Source organism: Heteronotia binoei, chromosome 11 (assembly GCF_032191835.1).
Source record: "Heteronotia binoei isolate CCM8104 ecotype False Entrance Well chromosome 11, APGP_CSIRO_Hbin_v1, whole genome shotgun sequence".
NCBI classification, from domain to species: Eukaryota; Metazoa; Chordata; class Lepidosauria; order Squamata; family Gekkonidae; genus Heteronotia; species Heteronotia binoei.
In genome coordinates, this window is record NC_083233.1 from 51,176,411 (window position 1) to 51,194,286 (window position 17,876).

The following is a 17,876-nucleotide window of genomic DNA, read 5'->3' on the forward strand; positions in this document are numbered from 1 at the left end:
TAATCTTTATTTTATGATAAACAGAATTCTTGGGCATTTTAATGGTAAAAGGTACTGTGTTCCTGTGGTTGCCAGCTGCCAGGTTTTGCATGGAGATCTCCCACTTTTACAACTGATCTCCAGCTGGCAGAGATCAGCTCCCCTGGAGAAAATGGCTGTTTTGAAGGGTGGGCTCTATGGCATTGTACCCTGCAGAAACCCCTCCCCTCCCCAAAACCCACCCTCTCCTGGATCCACCCCCAAAGTCTCCAGGTATTTTCCAACACAGACCTGGCAACCCTAGTAATACACAGAGAATTTTGCAAATCTTGCAAATCTTGGTCCTGGGCTCATTAAACTTTTTTTGTTTTGTTTTATTTGGCAAATGAGAGCACTTTGTATCCACCACCTCACACAGCAGTTTGCTCTCAAATTGCTTCAGCTCACCCTGCCATTTGGTTGGGGGGGATGGACTCCCTTCCATGATTGCCACCTGGTGAGACGAAAGTGCACACTATCTCAGACTCCCATTCCAAATGAACAAAATGACTCAGAACACCACCTCTATATGCCTAACTGGCTTTTTCTAAACTTTAGATACTTGAATGGAGGTAGTTTTAATACTAGAGTTGTCAGCTCCAGCCTGGGAATTATTGGAGATTTGGGGGCAGTGCCTGTGGAGGGGGGGATTTAGGAAGGGATTTCAATTAGAATCCACTGTGTACCATTCAGGTAGGTAGCAATGTTGGTCTGAAACAGTAGAACAAAGTTTGAGTCCAGTGGCAACTTTAAGACCAATAAAGTTTTATTCAGTGTATGAGCTTTCATGTACATGCACACTTCCTCTGATACAATGAAATGGAGTTTACAAGTCCATACATATAAGCAGAGGTTGGATAGTAAATCAGCATGCAACATAATGAAGATATTTATCAGATTCAGAAATAATCAGCTTAGTTTATATGGTTACCGTTTAAACATAATGAAGTTGTTTAAACAGAACTGGACTTAGGAAGCTAGGCAACACAAATCCCACTGCAATGAATAAGAACTCCAAGAGAGTCAAGAGAGTGTCTACAAGTCTACAGTTTTGGAATACATGTATGTTTTCTCCGGAGATTCCTACCCTGTGCTTTTAAACAAGTTTTAAACTGGCTCTCAGATAAGGAGTTCTTGGAACTGTGAAAGATTGAAATGTCTCTAACAATGAATATAGAAAAAAAACCCTTCAGTTCCCAGGGATCTTTGGAGAAAGTTATATTAATTAAATGGGACTGAAACAGATTTAAATTTGCAGCAATCATGCACCTTTACTTGAGAAAACACCCTTGAGTGCCAACTTCACATTAACCTGTCTGAAACTATTTCCTCTCAAAAATTGTGAAACATGGGTGTCATTTCTAAAAGTTTTTAACCTGAGTAGACAGTAGGCGCTGACCTGGCTAGCCAGAAGCTAGCCTGATCTCATCAGATCTTGGAAGCTAAGTAGGGTCAACCCTGGCAGAACCAGCGTCAGAATGCCACCATTGCTGCCAGAGTAACTTAAATTAACTTAAATAATGAATTCTTAAAATTAACTGGTTTTTATAATGTTTAAATGTTTTATTGTTAAACTTAAAGCTTTTATTTATTATTGTACATGTATAAAAGGTTGTTAGCCGCCCTGAGCCGCCTAGGCGGGGAGGGCGGGATACAAATAAAATTTATTATTATTATTATTACTATTATTATTGCCAGTCCCCAGGTGGGGGCAGGGGATCCCCCAGTTTGGAGGCCCTATCCATTATTTCCAAGTGAAGGGAAGGCATGTAAAAGGTATGCAGTCCCTTTAAATTTGATGGCCAGAGCTCCCTTTGGAGTTGAGTCATGCTTGTCACACCCTTGCTCCTGGCTCCACTCCCAATGTCTCCTGGCTCCACCCCCCAAGTATCCTGGCTCCACTCCCAAAGTCCCCAGATATTTCTTGAATTGGACCTGGCATTTCTAACCCTGGCTAGTATTTGGATGGGTGACCCCCAAGGAATATCAACATTGTGACATGGAGGCAGGCAATGGCAAACCACCTCTGAAGTCTCTTGCCTTGAAAACCCCACCAGGGGTCACCATAAGTCAGCTGTGACTTGACAGCAACACCCACAACAACAACAAAAAGACTGGGCACAATCTACCGGGAAGCTTTCCCACACAAACTCTGGTAAAATAAAGAGGTGCTACCTTCCAAATCTCCCATTTGTTTCACTGGTGCTCGTACAGTTAGACTTTCTGGAGGACATTGCTTGCTCTTTGGGTTGATGGAATGTAGCATGCTGAACAAATGTAGCCTCCAAAGATGTCCTACTGGTTGTTTTGTTTTATTATCGGGTGTGGGTTTATGATGCATACAAATATTTGTTCAGCTGATGTGTATGTGCTTCTCTGTGGTTGACTGAAGAGAGAACTCTTGTGAAAGATTGTGTAGTGTTAGCTGATTCCTTTCCGCTTTCAGATTGATCCGAAGGTGGCATTTCCTCGCAGAGCACAACCGAAGGTATGTAATCTTTTCTGTTTGAAAATGGGAGTGGGGGCACCTTCTTGCATTAAGGTGTTGAAGTGGGCCTCCCCATCTGGTTGTTCTCCTGACTTCCAGCTTCAACATTGCCATGTGAGAGCATCCTTTGATGCAGAGTGTGCTGGTTCTTTCAGTCAGCATTGGAGGCTCCTGATGTTGCTTTGAAGTGAAAATTGATGGTCCTCAAGATGAGGTCAAAGTCGATATAGGCAGGTGATGTAGGAAGGAGACTACAAGTTTAGTTTGGGAACCTGGCAGAATCTTGGATTTTCATGTAATTTATGGTTATAGGTACTCATCCAATAATAGAGCTAATGAGTGTTGGGTATAGATATTTTAGTAAATGACTAAAATGAGAGAGAATTAAGTTATACTGTTAGAATTGATCTGTATCATAAATGCAAATTGTGGTGATGAAGAAGAGCAATCACAATAGCACTTTTTCTAAGTGGCATAGTAATGTCATATTTGGAGAATAACACTGTGTTCCATGCAGGGCTTTTTTTTTTTTTTTTGAGCAGGAATGCAGTTCTGGCTGGCTTGGTGTTGGGGGTGTGGCTTAATATGCAAATGAGTTCCTGCTGGTTTCTTCCTACAAAAAAGCCCTGTGTGAAACAATGGTGGTGTCAGGGGGTGTGGCCTAATAAGCAACTGAGTTCCTGCTGGGCTTTTTCTACACAAAAAGCCCTGGTTTCATGAGTATTTCAACATCTATTTTTAAGAAAAGCAAATTATTAGCCATTATGGAATAAAAAATGGGAAGATGTGGGCAAATTCAGTTGCTAGAGATGAGCTGCGGAAAACTTACAGTTATGGGGGGAATTCAACACAAGCACCCTACATGATATCTGCCTGTCTCACTTTTGGCTACTGTTCAATCTTCACATCCCTCCTCAGCTAACACTAATACCCATGCTGCTTCTTATTTAAATCTATTTATATGCCTGCCTTTCTCCCAAGTTCAAAGGTGGGCAACAACAATGTTAAAACAATACAAAACAATTTAATAAAACAAACATTACAACAACACATTATAAAACTTCTCTCTGTTCCCTGCAGTTCTAAGGCACATCTTCTTTTCAGTTTCCAAATTATTTGAAAGACATCCAGAAGTTCCAGTTATGCAACACACACATACTTGGAGATATATATATATATATATATATATATATATATATATATATACACACACACATATTGATTGCAGATACATTTAATATAATAATCAGATATGCAGTTTTGTGAAACTGGCCATTTGATTTGGATTTTTTTGGTGCAGAAACTTGGACGTTTTGCCAGGAACACATGCAGTTGATCTTTATCCATATGGTTGGACAACTGCTTAAACCAGACATGGTATCTGAACATCAATTACTGTAGGCCGCAGTAAGATGCAGGGTTGCTGCTTATGTTGCCTGTTACTTGCATAATAAAGTTTAGCTTTCCATTCTGGAGGCTGGAGCAAGGGTCTCAAATGATAGGTCAGCTGAGTTGCGCCCCAGCCTGAAGGGGGAGGGTCTTATTCCTTAAAGAACAGAGGACATTCCCATGATTTTAGTTTTTCTTGACAAATGACTTACTGCCTTTCAAGATGCAGGAGCGCCCCCCCCCCCCAATTCTTCTCTTTTGCCTTCTTAAAGACTGCCTTGCTAGAGAATTTGCCATGCAAATAGAGAAAGGGCAAGGAAGACGTGGGCAGGGTAGTGAAGGGGATCAGGAGCCGTGAATAGCGAGTGTTCAGGTATCCCAAGTAACTGGAGCCAGGAAGCACATGGTTGGAATTGGGTTAATTCCATTAAGCAGTTTGGTGACAGAAGGTGCTTTAGTGTTTGGGTGGGCTGCTTTCCAAGCCTGGGAATTGCTGTGGATTAGCCTTGTGCTCCTTGGGGTAATTAGGAGCATGTGTTCTTAGCAGTGCAGGGACGTGGCCAACGGGGCAGCTGCACAAAGCTGGTTCAAAGGACACTCGTGTTCTGCAGCAGCCTTTGGCCCCCTTTTGGGTTGTGGGAACTCTGTGGGGCTGGGGGCTGAGGGAAGGCAGTGTTTCCTTTGACAGCTCCCCAGTATGGTTTGTGTGTTAGAAAATGGTTGGTCTTCATGCACCAAGGAATACCTCTCATGGTGGCTGTTCCCCTCAGGTTAGAGATGGCCCTTCCATTAGGCAAACTGAGGCTGCTGCCAGGTGTCAGATTTGGGGTGTCAGTAGGAGTGGGAGGCAGGCAGGTCTGATGCATGGAGCAGGATCCAGTGGGGAGTTTTCCTGCACAACCTCAATAAACTGAGCAGGAGCTGCCCCAGAGCAGGAGGCATTTGGGAAAGAGATTCCAGGTCTACTACCATCTCCTCTGTTTGAGGTGTATGTGGGGGATGCTGGGTAGATTTTTAAGGAGAGGAAGGGCAGGAAGATAGCCATGCCAAGAGGCCACTTTGAGGTCCCTCACTGTCGCTTGAGGCACAGGATTGATGGATATCAGTTTCCAGACGGCTGCAACCAGTTCTATATTATTTTTAAAAGAGAGGAATCAGAATTATGCAAAATTGGCATGTTTAGAGAATTTTTCAGTTTTGACTAGGAACTGGGAGGCCGAGGTTTGAATCCTCACTGCCACGGAAGCCTGTTAGGTGACCTTAGGCCAGTCACAAACTCTCAGCCTAACCTACCTCACAGGGTTTTTGTGAGGATGAAATGGAGGGGAGAAGAACAATGTAAGCTGCTTTGGATCCCTATTGGGGAGAAAGTGGGGTATAAATAAATAAATATTTTACATAATTTAGCCATGGGTGGGCAAGGAGCAATGCAGAGCACCAGAGCCATTTTCCAGCTGCTGAGGCTTTACCCAGCAGTGGCCACATTTGGCTGGTAGTACAGTTCAGTGAATCTTCACAACCTTCAGGGATAGAAACATGCTTTTTAAAAAGAAAAAATAAGAAAAAAACCTGAGATTATCAGGAGGCCAATTTTTTTTTCTTTACTGTGTAGCTTGTTTGAGCTTGCATGCACAGGCTTTCTGAATAACCTTGCATTACTGTGGTTGTTGGCCAACTTTTTTTCTGACTGCATGAGGTTCAATGATTTTGTAGCTGTTGGGATGAGTTCTGTGTTTGTCTGCTGCCCACTTCTCTGTCGCTCCCTTTTTGTCTTCTAGATGGTGACACGGACCAAGAAGATATTTGTGGGAGGCCTGTCTGTGAACACCACTGTGGAAGACGTAAAACAGTATTTTGAGCAATTTGGGAAGGCAAGTTCTCTGTGTGTGTTTATTGTAGACTTAACTGGGGAAAGAGATTCCCTGTCTCCTGGGGATAGTATTTCTATGAAACTATCTAGGAAAATCTGGCAATTGTCAGTACCTTCCTCGAATTGTGCTTCCCAGGATTCTTTGGGGGAAACCACGACAGTTACAAACCAATACAGAATTGGTCATTTGGGATTTGTTGGAACTTGGAGCCTTTTGGGGCAACCTTTTAGTGGGGCTTAGTGGTTTCCTGCTGTGCTACTGAAAGCCAGTTTGGGTTTCTCCTAGCTGACTGAGAAACCATCCCGGCATGTTCTTGTACCTTCTTGCATCTTGAACAGGAGTTTGTTCTGCAGAAAATAGCAGGTGGAGTTCTTCATGCACCATGGAAATACTTGCCTGTTTGACTGCTAATTCCTGCTGGTCAAGCTGTTCTCAGCAACATGGCTACAGTGGCCAGTTGAAAAATGGTCAATTCTAGCTTGGAGAAAAGACCTGTCTCTTGTCTGGCTTGGTACAGTGTATTCTTTGGGCCCTTCAAAAGTATGCAGGACTGAGGAAGCTGGAACTCCTTTTCTGTCCTATCTTCAGTTACTTCTGAGATGCACTTGGGGACTTTGTGGCATGATTGATGCATGCTTTATGGTTAAAAGATATAATTTGTATTTAAGCAGAGATCATCAGTGTTTTAAGTCATGTGTCCCTCAACTGTGCTTGAGCTCTGCTACAGATAACAATTCATTCCTAAACCTTGATTTTATGCCTTATAGTTGACTTTCCCCCTTTCTAAAATTTCAGTCTCTAACATCCTCCATCCTTACCCTGCAACTAGATCACTAAGAGAAAGAAAACTGATCACATTTCCTGCTCCATATTAATTAATATGGGATGAGGACATTCCTGTCTGTTTCAACAGGACTTTTAAAGGAAACTTTCCCAATGTACCATGCTTCAGGGGGCAGACCTCTCTGTCTCACTTTGCCATTGTTAAGCGCAAGTAGAAATGTGATGGCTTTGGGGGGGGGATAGAAAAAAAATGGGCAATGCCCTTTCCCCCCACAAGAACACCCCCCCATTTCTCTGGTAGAGAAAATTAAAAAAATTCAGGGAGCACTGAATAAAATTTATATGAAATATTTCTTTTCTTTTGGAAATAGTTAAAATGGGTTTAAATACAAGGTTTTTCCCACTTAATATTATAGCTTTCAATATTTTAGCCGCTGGAAAAATTAGGCCATTTTGGGTAATTAGGAAATTTGGGGGAGCCTTGAAAAAATGCCAAAAATGTAAATGAATTGAATGCTTTTAAAAATAAGGTTTCATGCTCTCAAAACATATAGCATGAAAAAGTCTGAGAACTCTTTGGGAATGTTGGGGAGCACTGAAAAATACTATGAAGCATGTTTTTTCTTGATGGAATGAATTAAATATTGTTAATCTGGGGTGTAGCAGCTTTCAGCTTTCTCACAGTTTGGCATTTCGTGTATTTGCAGTTTTGCCTGCAAGACTAAGGCCTTTAAACTTGTACATTTCATAAATGTCAATTGATACAACTTTATATGCTAAGTAAGTTATAAATGATGCATTTTATGATAAAGCAGGAAAATAAATCTAGGTTTGAAAGGAAAGTTAGTATTGCATATGTTTTCTTGGAGGGAAATGGAAATCATTCCCCCACCCCTTGGTTTCAGAATTTCTGGAGATGTTACATCTCAATGGCACCCAAAAGTCTGATGTTTGGACATCTCTTACCTCATGGTAAGATCAGGCTGTTGAGAGCTAAAAACATTTGTTCTGGGTCCTTTCCACACTACACATACATTCTATTCAAAAAGATCACATGACTTGCCTGGCTTTATAGGCCCCCAGTGTGACCAGGATCCCGTAATTTTGTCCATTTCCACTCCGGTAGCCCTACATAGGTGAGCCAAGAGCACTCTTTATTTGTGGGGACCTAAATTTGTATGGCATCTGTGCCCCAAGCCAATCACAAGGGCTTTGGATATATTTTAAACTCTCAGTCTTCCATGAGGTCCTGTATTATGCATTCTGGAATTCTAATTGGGACAGAACACTGGTGCTGTAAACACTTTTGTTCTTGGCTATTTATCTATTTGGAGTATCTGTTCATGCGTTATGTCATCTTACTTTGGGTGTAAAGTATGAGAAAGTACTCTGTGAGCCTACCTTGGGACACCCTGGCACTCTTTTGCAGTCAGCGGTAGGAACCATGCTCACAGTATCACAGCACAGTAGCAGAAGGCAAGTGAAACGGAATTACAATACTTGCAAGCTGTTGTGAGTATAGCAAGGAGAGATGAATGTCCCCTGCCCTTCTCCCAAATGGCCTGCTCCCTCATCTTTGAGAGGGGGTACAATCTGAAATGTGCCTGCTTGGACAGAACCCCCTTCAAATCAGTGAGATGCTTATGAGTGTATATGTATTTTTTAAAAACCAAGTATGTAAAATGAGATGTTTTCATTTGGGAAGTTTCTAACAGTAGACAGAGGCTGACCTCCTGGGAATGTAGGTTGCCCATTCTGCCCTCTCAGTTTCTTTTCTGGCACTATTGTGGCATGGAGGTTGGGTGGGACAGTATGTACAAGGATACCTTTGGATAATTCGGTTTAATTTCCATTATCCAAATGGCTTGGCGGGACACTCGGTATGGTCAGAGAACTTGAAAGAAAAATATGTTGAAGTGCCCTTTAGGCAGAAGTTATGAATCAGGAGATAACAGGCTTGGTGAAGTTCCTGACTTTCATGCAGAGAGAATGGCTAGGAATGGAATAGTCAGTGACCAGCAGAGAAGTTTTAACTTTCAGGGAATCAGTGCCCTTTCCTTAGTGTAGCATGGAGTGTTGCTTGCTGGGAATGATCCATTAGGAAAACCTTCTTTGTGATAAAAACATGAGTTGTGCTGGAGCATGGCATCCGTAACTGGCATTCATTTCAAGAGAGTTGTCCACACAAGAGATGCTCTTTCCATGGGTTGTGCCTAATGCTCTTTTCCCCCTTCTGTCATGTTGACTTTGTTTCATAAATGCTTTCTTGGGGGGATGACTCAACTTAAACGTGCAGCTGCTGTAGTCTTCCAGTCAACAGAACCGACACACTCACTTTTGTATGACTCCGTGTGCTGTATACCTAAGCTCTCTTCTATGATGTTGCTTCCACAGAGCCCCTCCCTAGGACTTAGGAGCCTGCCCATGTGGCCATGGATGCTCTTTGATCAGTAGTTGGCAGTGAAGGGGGCACCTTCGTGTCCCAGCATTCCATAGATCAAAGGTACAAATACAATGTGTAGTTTTTCCCCTCTTCTGTCTTCCAGTTTGAGAATCACAAAACCAGCCTCACCCCTTTCTTCTCTATTCACGTAGTGTGCCCAAAGACTTTTGTAGATAGACTATCATTATCTGTATAGTTAGACTTAGATTTAGGAAAAATACATTTCAGCTGTTTAGTGTTTTTTCATATTTCCCCCCACTGTTGTGTTAATTTTTTTTTGTTTGTAGTTTCGAAGATCACAGTGTAGAAGATCTCAGTAGCAATGTGTTTAGCAACCCCAAATCTATTTGCATACCCTGAATCATATGCCTAGCGGATGAATGTAGAATGTCAAAAATAGGATCAGTGAAAAAGAGAGGTGATCTGTGCATATCTTTCTCCATAATTAATAGATTGAAGAGACTTTCAGTAGTGTAAGGAGTCTTGCAAAGCTGTCTGTACAGAGCTGCATCTTGCTATTAGGATAGACTTTGCCATACCCACTAACTTATTGGCCTCATCATGTTTGCTTCAGCAAGCACAAGAGCTTTTTTAACCCTTGGGGTTGGTCTGATAAGCCCTTACAAAGGGCTGACCAATCCATACAGACGTGAGGGCAGTTTTCTGTTTGTGAAACCTCAGTCCTTGCTCAGCCTGCAAATCCAGCCTTAGATCTAAATTAGCCAATACCCAGCTTGCTTCATATATTGGGGAGTGGCCCAGAGTGTGGTCCTGGCTTATGATGTGACCCTGCAGCAGAAACTGAGCAGATGTGGCCCTGTAATCTGCCTGGATGGGAGACTGCCTGGGAGCTATAGCCACTTTGGAAGCATTTTATTGGGCATGCAGGATATAAAAAGCTTTAACTATAAAGGTAAGTAAACTACTGTGAGAAGTAGAGAGTAATAAAGAAACAGCGAACTGCCCAGAGTTCCAGCAAGACCAAGTGCTGAGAGGCAGGTTCTGCACATTTCACAGCCCCCCCCCCCTTGCCTATGGTTCTCCCAGTCATACATGGATCTATGTTAATAAGAACCTGTCTACTTACAAGCTGATATTAACACAGGTCCATATATGGTGCTATCAAGGTATGAGCTGAGAGGCAGATATGCTGCAGGAAGGTACAAACTACTTCAGGTCACTTGAATGAGCAAGCTATAGCTTATGCTGCAGTGAAAAATAATCATATAACAGAAGCATGCCTTGTTAGGAGAATGAGTCTATCCCAGTGTCACAAAGGGCAAACAGCTTTCATTAGGAATGTGTTAAATCTAGTTGCTGAGCCTTTTGAAAGAGGGTATTTAAGAAAAGAGGGGAGGAGAGACAATTCCATGTCAACAGGAATTGCAGTGAAGACAGAAAGACTTTGAGCCCACTACAAGGACTGCAGGGTAAATCCTCTTTGGCATGGGCTTGCAATGGGAACTTTAGGGGCTGCAATCTAGTCCGGAGGGCTACTGCGTATTGTGTATGCTTAGGCTTCAGGCATGGAAGAGATGGGCAACATTACCCCCATGATTGGCATATGGGGAGTATAGAGCCTCTGGACTGGCTAGATCTGATTTAAATACTAGGACACTGATCTACTTCCATTCTGCCTGTTGTATTTCAGGTTCAGTCACTGAAGTCTTGATACTAGTGGCTGTGTTTGAAAGTAGCCAGTCATGGCTTTGAGACCACAATAGAAGAAGACTGTTGCCACTGATTTCTCTTTGGCTAGCTTGAGGCTACGATATTTGGCTAGCTTGAGGCTACAAAGCAATGCTCTAATTTTATAAAGTGCTACTGTTGATGGAGTGACTTTTTTGGTATTTTTTGTATGTGTGTGTGTGCGGATGTATGTGCATGTCTGGAGAAGTCATGGCGACTTCTGATAACCTCTACTGGCACATGGAGGATGTTCAGAGAACTGGCTCGATACAGCCTGCCTCTGCCTCCCAGCCCTGGAATTTCAAGGAGGTCTCCCTTCTAAGTACCTGCCAGGATCTGACAAGATCGGACTTGCCTGAGATATCGAGGTCAGGGCTTGATGGAATGACCTTAATGTTGTAAGGATATGTTTTAACTATTTATTATGATGTATCCTGTCCTGAGGCCTGCTGTGCAGGGACGGGCAGGTTAGAAATTGAATGTTTAAATAAATAAATATTCTCGGGCAGATTGCTCTGAAGGGACATTTCCTTAGCATCAGATTTACATGAGAATCTTTGTTGCCCAGTTGTTCTTATCCCTGAAAGAATGATAATTCCATTCTCTCCCAGATGTTTTGACATATTTGATCAAAACACTGGGAAGCGGAGGAGGATTCATGTAGAGTGATTTCCCGCCCCTCACTTCATTTCCTCTGGAGACTAGAGCACCTTTTCCTAGTTTTCAGTGCCCCTGGACTTTCCAGAAATACATTTCTACTGTAGTGGGGGGTAGGAAATCTCAGGTTCTTGACTATCAGTGGTTTATTCAAAGCACAAGAGTTGACTTAGTCACAGATCTCAGAAATAGCAGCTGAGATGATAAACCTAGGACTGAGCTTTTCAATTAAAAAGAAAAAATTCTGCATATAGAAAATTGGTATTACAGGGAGAAGCCTGGACTATGATCCCTCTCCTTCATATGCACTTCTCTATGTGCAGGGGATTTTTTTTTCATAAGGGGGGATCATTCCGTTGGCTACACCTGTGGTGTGGGAAGGCACAATCCAGAAAGAGATTTACCCTCTCCCTCAGCACTAGGCCTCTGTAATATGTAATGAGGGGTGTGTGAGTGTGTGTATGTGTGTGAAAATGCAAGATGCTTTTCTTCCTGTGTCTGTTCATTTGCTGACTGTTGCTCTGCCTTCAGACAGATAGGATGTCTGAAGGTAGAACGGAAATGAGATGATGAGGGCTGGCTGGGGTGAGTGGGAAGAGCTGCTATTTGCGTCCTCTGTCTACAAATGAAGAGCTTGTTGAATGTTCCCACGCTCCTAAGCCATGCACTCCTCCTCAAAAGCTTTCGGCTGACTTGTGCCTCCTACGGTGGGGAGTGATGGAGGTGGATTATTTGGAAGAGACAGTCAGTGTTAGCAAACAGTCTCCTTTCACTCCCCCACTCCCCCTACCCCTGCCCAGCATGCAAGTGAGGCCAGCGTTAGTGAATGTCACATAGTCTAACTACTGTGCAGTTCAGCTTTGAACAGTGGCAAATGGGAGTCTGAGCTGTTCAGTTCACCTGGATCTGGGACAGATCCTTTTCTTTGCTGGCTGTGCTCTTGTGCAGCTCCCTCAGTTCAGTGGGGCTTGCATAGGATAACTTCCTGCTGAATAGTATCTCATGGGTCTCTTGGTGTAGTTCTCTCTTTGTTGTCCTTAGGGGCACCCTGAATCTTCTCTCCACCCTTGCCTCATGGTAGGCCTGTTTCTGTTCATGATAGAAATTACTCTGTGCAGCTCAGCTTCTTGGTCTGCTCCAGGAATGCAGTGGAAGAGCACATTCTAATAAGCTGTACCTCAGGGAGGCTGCATGTAGGCCCTGGAAGCCTGCCCTGCTTTTCCCCACAGCCATCACTGTCTGTCTATCCTGGCAATTTGTGCAGGTTGTGATTGCTGTGCTATCTCCCTGTTCTATAAGAAAACACTCTTGGGGGGAGAGTGAGACAGAGGCACCAACTTTCTTTGGGATACGAGACCATGAGTCAGCTTGCCCACCTCACTTCTCAGATAAGGATGAAGATGTCAGTGGTTCTTAGGGTTGCCAGGTCCTACCTGGCTGCTAATGGGGAAATCCGTTCCAGGATGCTCTTGTATGCACATGAAGCACACACCACAATGACATCACCCAGAAGTGGTGTCATCACGTTGCTGATGTCATTGGGTTTGAGCCCAATTTTACCATAGAGTTTTGCCCAAAAACTAGAGCATCACCCGGACAGTGGCAACATCACTTCTGGGTGAAGTCACTGTCACATTCAGGGGCATTTGCAGGCAGGGTTTCCCCTTGCCAGCCAGCTGGTCAGCAGCAGAGAGGGACCTGCAAAAGCAGGGTAACTCACACCTGGGCTGAAGCCCGGCAACCCTAGTGGTTCTCATCCTTTTGCATCTTACATCCTGCCAATCATACTGTCAAGGAACTTGCATTCTACCAGAATGGAAACAAAAAGTCCACTTTTTCATGAAGGACATTTTAATGTTTACAGGCATTCTGCTATTAATGCCAAATGCCAAAAATTCACAGATGGGCAATCTGGAGAAACGTCGACTGCGGGGTGACATGATAGAGGTTTACAAGATTATGCATGGGATGGAGAAAGTAGAGAAAGGAGTACTTTCCTCCCTTTCTCACAATATAAGAACTCGTGGGCATTCAATGAAATTGCTGAGCAGTAGGGTTAGAACGGATAAAAGGAAGTACTTCTTCATCCAAGCCGCCACAGGAGGTGGTGGCGGCTACAAGCATAGCCAGCTTCAAGAGGGGATTGGATAAAAATATAGAGCAGAGGTCCATCAGTGGCTATTAGCCACAGTATATTTGTGTGTGTGTGTGTGTGTGTGTGTATGTATATGTGTGTATGTGTATACATTGGCCACTGTGTGACACGGAGTGTTGGACTGGATGGGCCATTGGCCTGATCCAACATGGCTTCTTTTATGTTCTTAATCTGTGGCACATAGGGTTAATAGGAGATTGCAGGTAGAGATGGAGTTTGAGGGATAAGCAGATAATTCAGTAAAAGCACATAAACATGCAGCACTACCAGAACCAGGGAGGAGGCCGTTAACTGTTAAGGGGGGGTGGTATACCAAATGAAACAAAAAATGTTTTCACCTACTGGCAGGAGGCATTGACAGAGAGAGACAGGTCAATCACCCTGAGGTGGGAATTCCAAAGTTTGGTGCTACAAATGAGCAATCCCTTTCTCAGGTCACCATGTCTATTCTCAGATGGCTGAGCAGCTAAAGCAAGGCTTCCAAAGATGACCAGAATGAGTGGGTAGGTTCATATGGGAGAAGGTGGTCATTGCATAGTACTTGATGGGGACAGGCAATGAGCAATGGATGGTACTCAAATCCTATTCTTTTTGAGAAATCTCTTAAATCTCTTTCTTTCTGAGAAGTCATCAGAAAATGCCCTGACGTTTCCAGGAACATCTCATTCTGCAGCTATGAGGACTATAATCTCTTTCATTCTCTCTCTCTCTCTCTCTCTCTCTCTCTCTCTCTCTCAGGCTAAGATTTTCTAGAATTGGAATTCTGTAGCCAGCATCACATCCTGAGTTTTGTGACACAGCTGTGTTTGTTACTGAGTCTGGGGCATAATAAAGTGTGTTTTGTCAAGTTTTTGACAAATGTATTTGTTTTCTGGGATCCATTGATTGGAAGTAGCACAGGGAATCTTATTAACCTGTATGTATTCCATGTTATGGGATGTGGATCTAATGTTGTTCTCCCCGTCCCCAGCAAGTGAATCTGGGCCTTAGCATGGCATGATATTCTGTGGCTCTGTGGAAAACACTACCTACATCTCAAGTTTTTTCAGTTGTGGTTTGAAAAGCATAGGTGCGAAGCCTTGGGCTAGACTTTGGTGTATGACCAATGGAAGCCAGCAGGCTTGGATTAGGATGATTTTGCAAAAAGGAAGAAGACGATGATGGTTGTGAAAGTGCTGACACATGCAGGGCGGAAGATGGAGGTGAGGGAAGGAAGGAAAAAAACGAGCCAGCTGGGAAACAACAGACAAGCCAGCACATTTATTTGGCACAGTCAGATACAAAAGGGAATTTAAAGGTTGCAGAGTTTTTGAACTGTGTTTTGTTAGATGAGGTCAAGTACCAACCCCCTCCCCGCAGTTTGCAGACAACAGGGACTGCTGGCCTGTTTTTTCTGTGTTGTAGCACCACCACTGTAGAGGGGCCAAAAGGTGGTATTGCAGCTGCCAGCCCTGCAGGGATCAGGTGACATACAACAAGCCAATAGGATCCCATCTGACCCTATAAAGCTGGTGACTTAGATTTGGCTTCTCATTCTAAGCAAGTTGTTGTGCAGGGGTGGGTTGAATTACTTGCAGACTGGCAATAGGGTTGCCAGGTCCCCCCCCCCCCCCAACTGGTGTGAGTTGTGACGGGGTTCCCAGATCCAGGTTGGCAAACTTCTGGAGATTTGGGGATGGAGCCTTGGGAGGACAGGGACCTCAGTGGAGTACAGTGCTACAGAATCTACACTCCAAAGCATCCTTTTCTCCCAGGGAAACTTTATCTTTGTAGTCTGATGAGCTGTAGTTCCAGGGGAGAGCTCCCACCTGGAGGCTGGCATCCCTCTGTATAAAACAGTGGATTTCAAAGTCCTTGCCCTTAGGGTGCACCATTTCCTGCCACATTGTGTTTTTGTTGGGACAGTTCTGTTTTTCAGAGTCCCTGGGAAATCACTGCCCTCAGATTGTCCTAGTTTTAAAGCAACAGTTGTGTTTTATTTATTTTTTGCATGCACTATATTTGCCTATAACAATAAAAATGGAAGTCCAGAAAAGACACACTGAAAGCAAGCAGTCTCTCAAAGCTTTTTTCAGTACCTAAAAGCTGTGATTGTTGATCCCATGTTCTCATTGAGACTAAAAGGGTGTGCTGATTGTTTTTCTTCCATGGCGTTTTTTCCTTAAAGCTTTAGTATTAAATGCTAAAGAGATGCTTTCACTACTTATTTTGGCCCACTGAGGTCAGCTAAACTGCTGTGGGTAGGAGATAGAATACAGGAGGTAAGAGCTTTCTTTAGCTGCATGTACACTTCAATTTTCTGTTGATAAAGCAAGGAATGCTCTTTTGCACTGTAGTGACAAAGACTGCTTTTAAAACTAGAGCATGTCTTCTGTGTTGGGGTGGGGGGTGGGGACCAGTAGTGTGAATCCTTGCTCTGGAATTCTAAGTGTGGGGGGAAGCAGGGGTCTCTATATTCTCAGGGGTTATTTTCCTCTCATATTCCATCCCTGTTATTCAAAATGAACTCTTGGGCTGCATCCTGTTGAAGTTTTTAGCACAAAATAAATGGGGTGCCGTGGATGGAGGAGCCAAGGAGATGTTGCCTATAACAAGTCAGGAGAAAGCTTTGGGTACAAGACAACTTGTTTTATGAAGTATTGCTAATGATGGAAGGACAATGAAAATCAGATTATTATCTGCAGGGAACAGACTGTATGCACATTCTCTGGTTGTTGTTTGGTGGTAGGATTTGTGCTTAATTTCTTAATAGAGAGATGCAGGAGCTCCGATCTGTATGGGGTGGGGTGTGTGTGGTCAATCTGTAAACCTTGTTTCTTAATTTTAAGGGTGCACTGTATAAAAAGGCTGCAGTTGTGCAGCAGCATGGGGAAAACACTACTTATGCATAAGTTACTTATTAGAACATAACTTTTCATTTTTGTTCAGTATGCATGCGCTGAACTAGCCAGATTGAGGGGCTTCAGTGTTCTTCAGCTGTAAAATGGAACAGATATTCTCTAAATAGTATCAGTGAAATACAGCATGTGTGCTGATAGATAAATATAAATCTGAGTTTCCTTGCGTTGTTGCCTCTGTCATATAGAAGTCACTTGCTTACATATAGTTTCAGTTCCTGCTTTCTACTTACGGCACATTTGAGCGGGTTGTTCTGGCCCCATCATTATTTCTCTGACCATGCTGTCACGCTCCACCAGTAACGCTATAAAATCGTGATCTGGAATGTCCTCTAATTTTTTTTAATCTGGAAAATGCTGAAGGATATGGAGCTTTTCCCAGATTGATTTGTCCGCTAAGCCACCTGTGACGTTGGTGTGTCACATGATTCTGTGGTTGTCTTGGTGTTGTGTAAAGTGCTGGTCAAGCCCCTGTATCCTCGCCATTGTGCCCCATGAAGAGAGAGCTGTTCCAGAATGTGCCTCACAGTTGCAAATTGAAGGGGAAGATGAATCATGGTGGATAAGTTGTCTTTTGGACTTCTCATCAAAGAACACTGCAGGGTTCCTGGGGACAGTTTGATTGTGACAGCAATAAAATGACCTTGGATATACTAAAGGAATGACTGAATGGATCCCTTAATTTTTCTTTCCCAGAACAGTGATAGTTAAATTAAAAACAATTTCATTAAAAAAATTTCAGCGTGCACATGATTTTGTGCATGAAAGTTAAAAGCTGGTATGTAAGATTTATAAATGGATGAGCAAGACTGACTTATTTTAAGGGTGCAGTGTATAAAAAGGCTACAGAACTGAGGATGTATTAATTTAATTACATTTTTGACCTCTTCCTCCAAGAAGCTCTGGGCTATGTACATGATGACCCTTTCCTATTTTATCTTCACAACAACCTTGTGAAGTAGGTTAGGCTGAGAGTGATTGGCTCATAGTCACCCAGTGAACCTGATGGTTAAGTAGGGATTTGATCCCTTGTCTTCCCGGCTAGAATTTACTGATGAAAAGGATCTTGTTTTTTCTTTTTTTTGGGGGGGGGGAATCAGTTATTAAGCAGCCAAAATGTTTTGTAAGTAGCACTTTGATAAGGGTCATGGTTAATTAAGCAGAAAAATGCCAGTGAAGTGTAACAGTACTATTGCTAAGTTTATCTTATGCTGTTTAAAATGGCTTGAAAATGTATATGAGAATTAATTTTCATGGTCTTATTTTGCACCCTGAATCTCTCACTCTGTACCTATGGTTACTTCTTGAATGTGGCCAAAGCCACAAGCTTATAATGCCACAATGCTCACATGTGGCATACTTGAACTTATGAAAAAGGACCTCAGAACTTGCCAAGATGTCATCTAGCTGTTTGGACATCATGTCAGTGCATGTACCTTGCCATTTTCTGCCCACATCACTCCCAGCTGCTTCCCTTCAGAATTTG

General features: G+C 43.1%; 1 protein-coding gene across 5 annotated transcripts in view; it reads left to right on the top strand.

The window, feature by feature from the left end:
• Window positions 1-17,876, top strand: part of MSI1 (musashi RNA binding protein 1) — a 61,475-nt gene that overhangs the window by 11,667 nt on the left and 31,932 nt on the right. For all 5 annotated transcript variants that reach the window (XM_060250379.1, XM_060250380.1, XM_060250376.1 and 2 more), the window contains exons 5-6: window positions 2,465-2,506; window positions 5,674-5,766. In XM_060250379.1, the coding sequence (XP_060106362.1) occupies window positions 2,465-2,506; window positions 5,674-5,766 (135 nt within the window). The remainder of the gene's footprint in view (window positions 1-2,464; window positions 2,507-5,673; window positions 5,767-17,876) is intronic.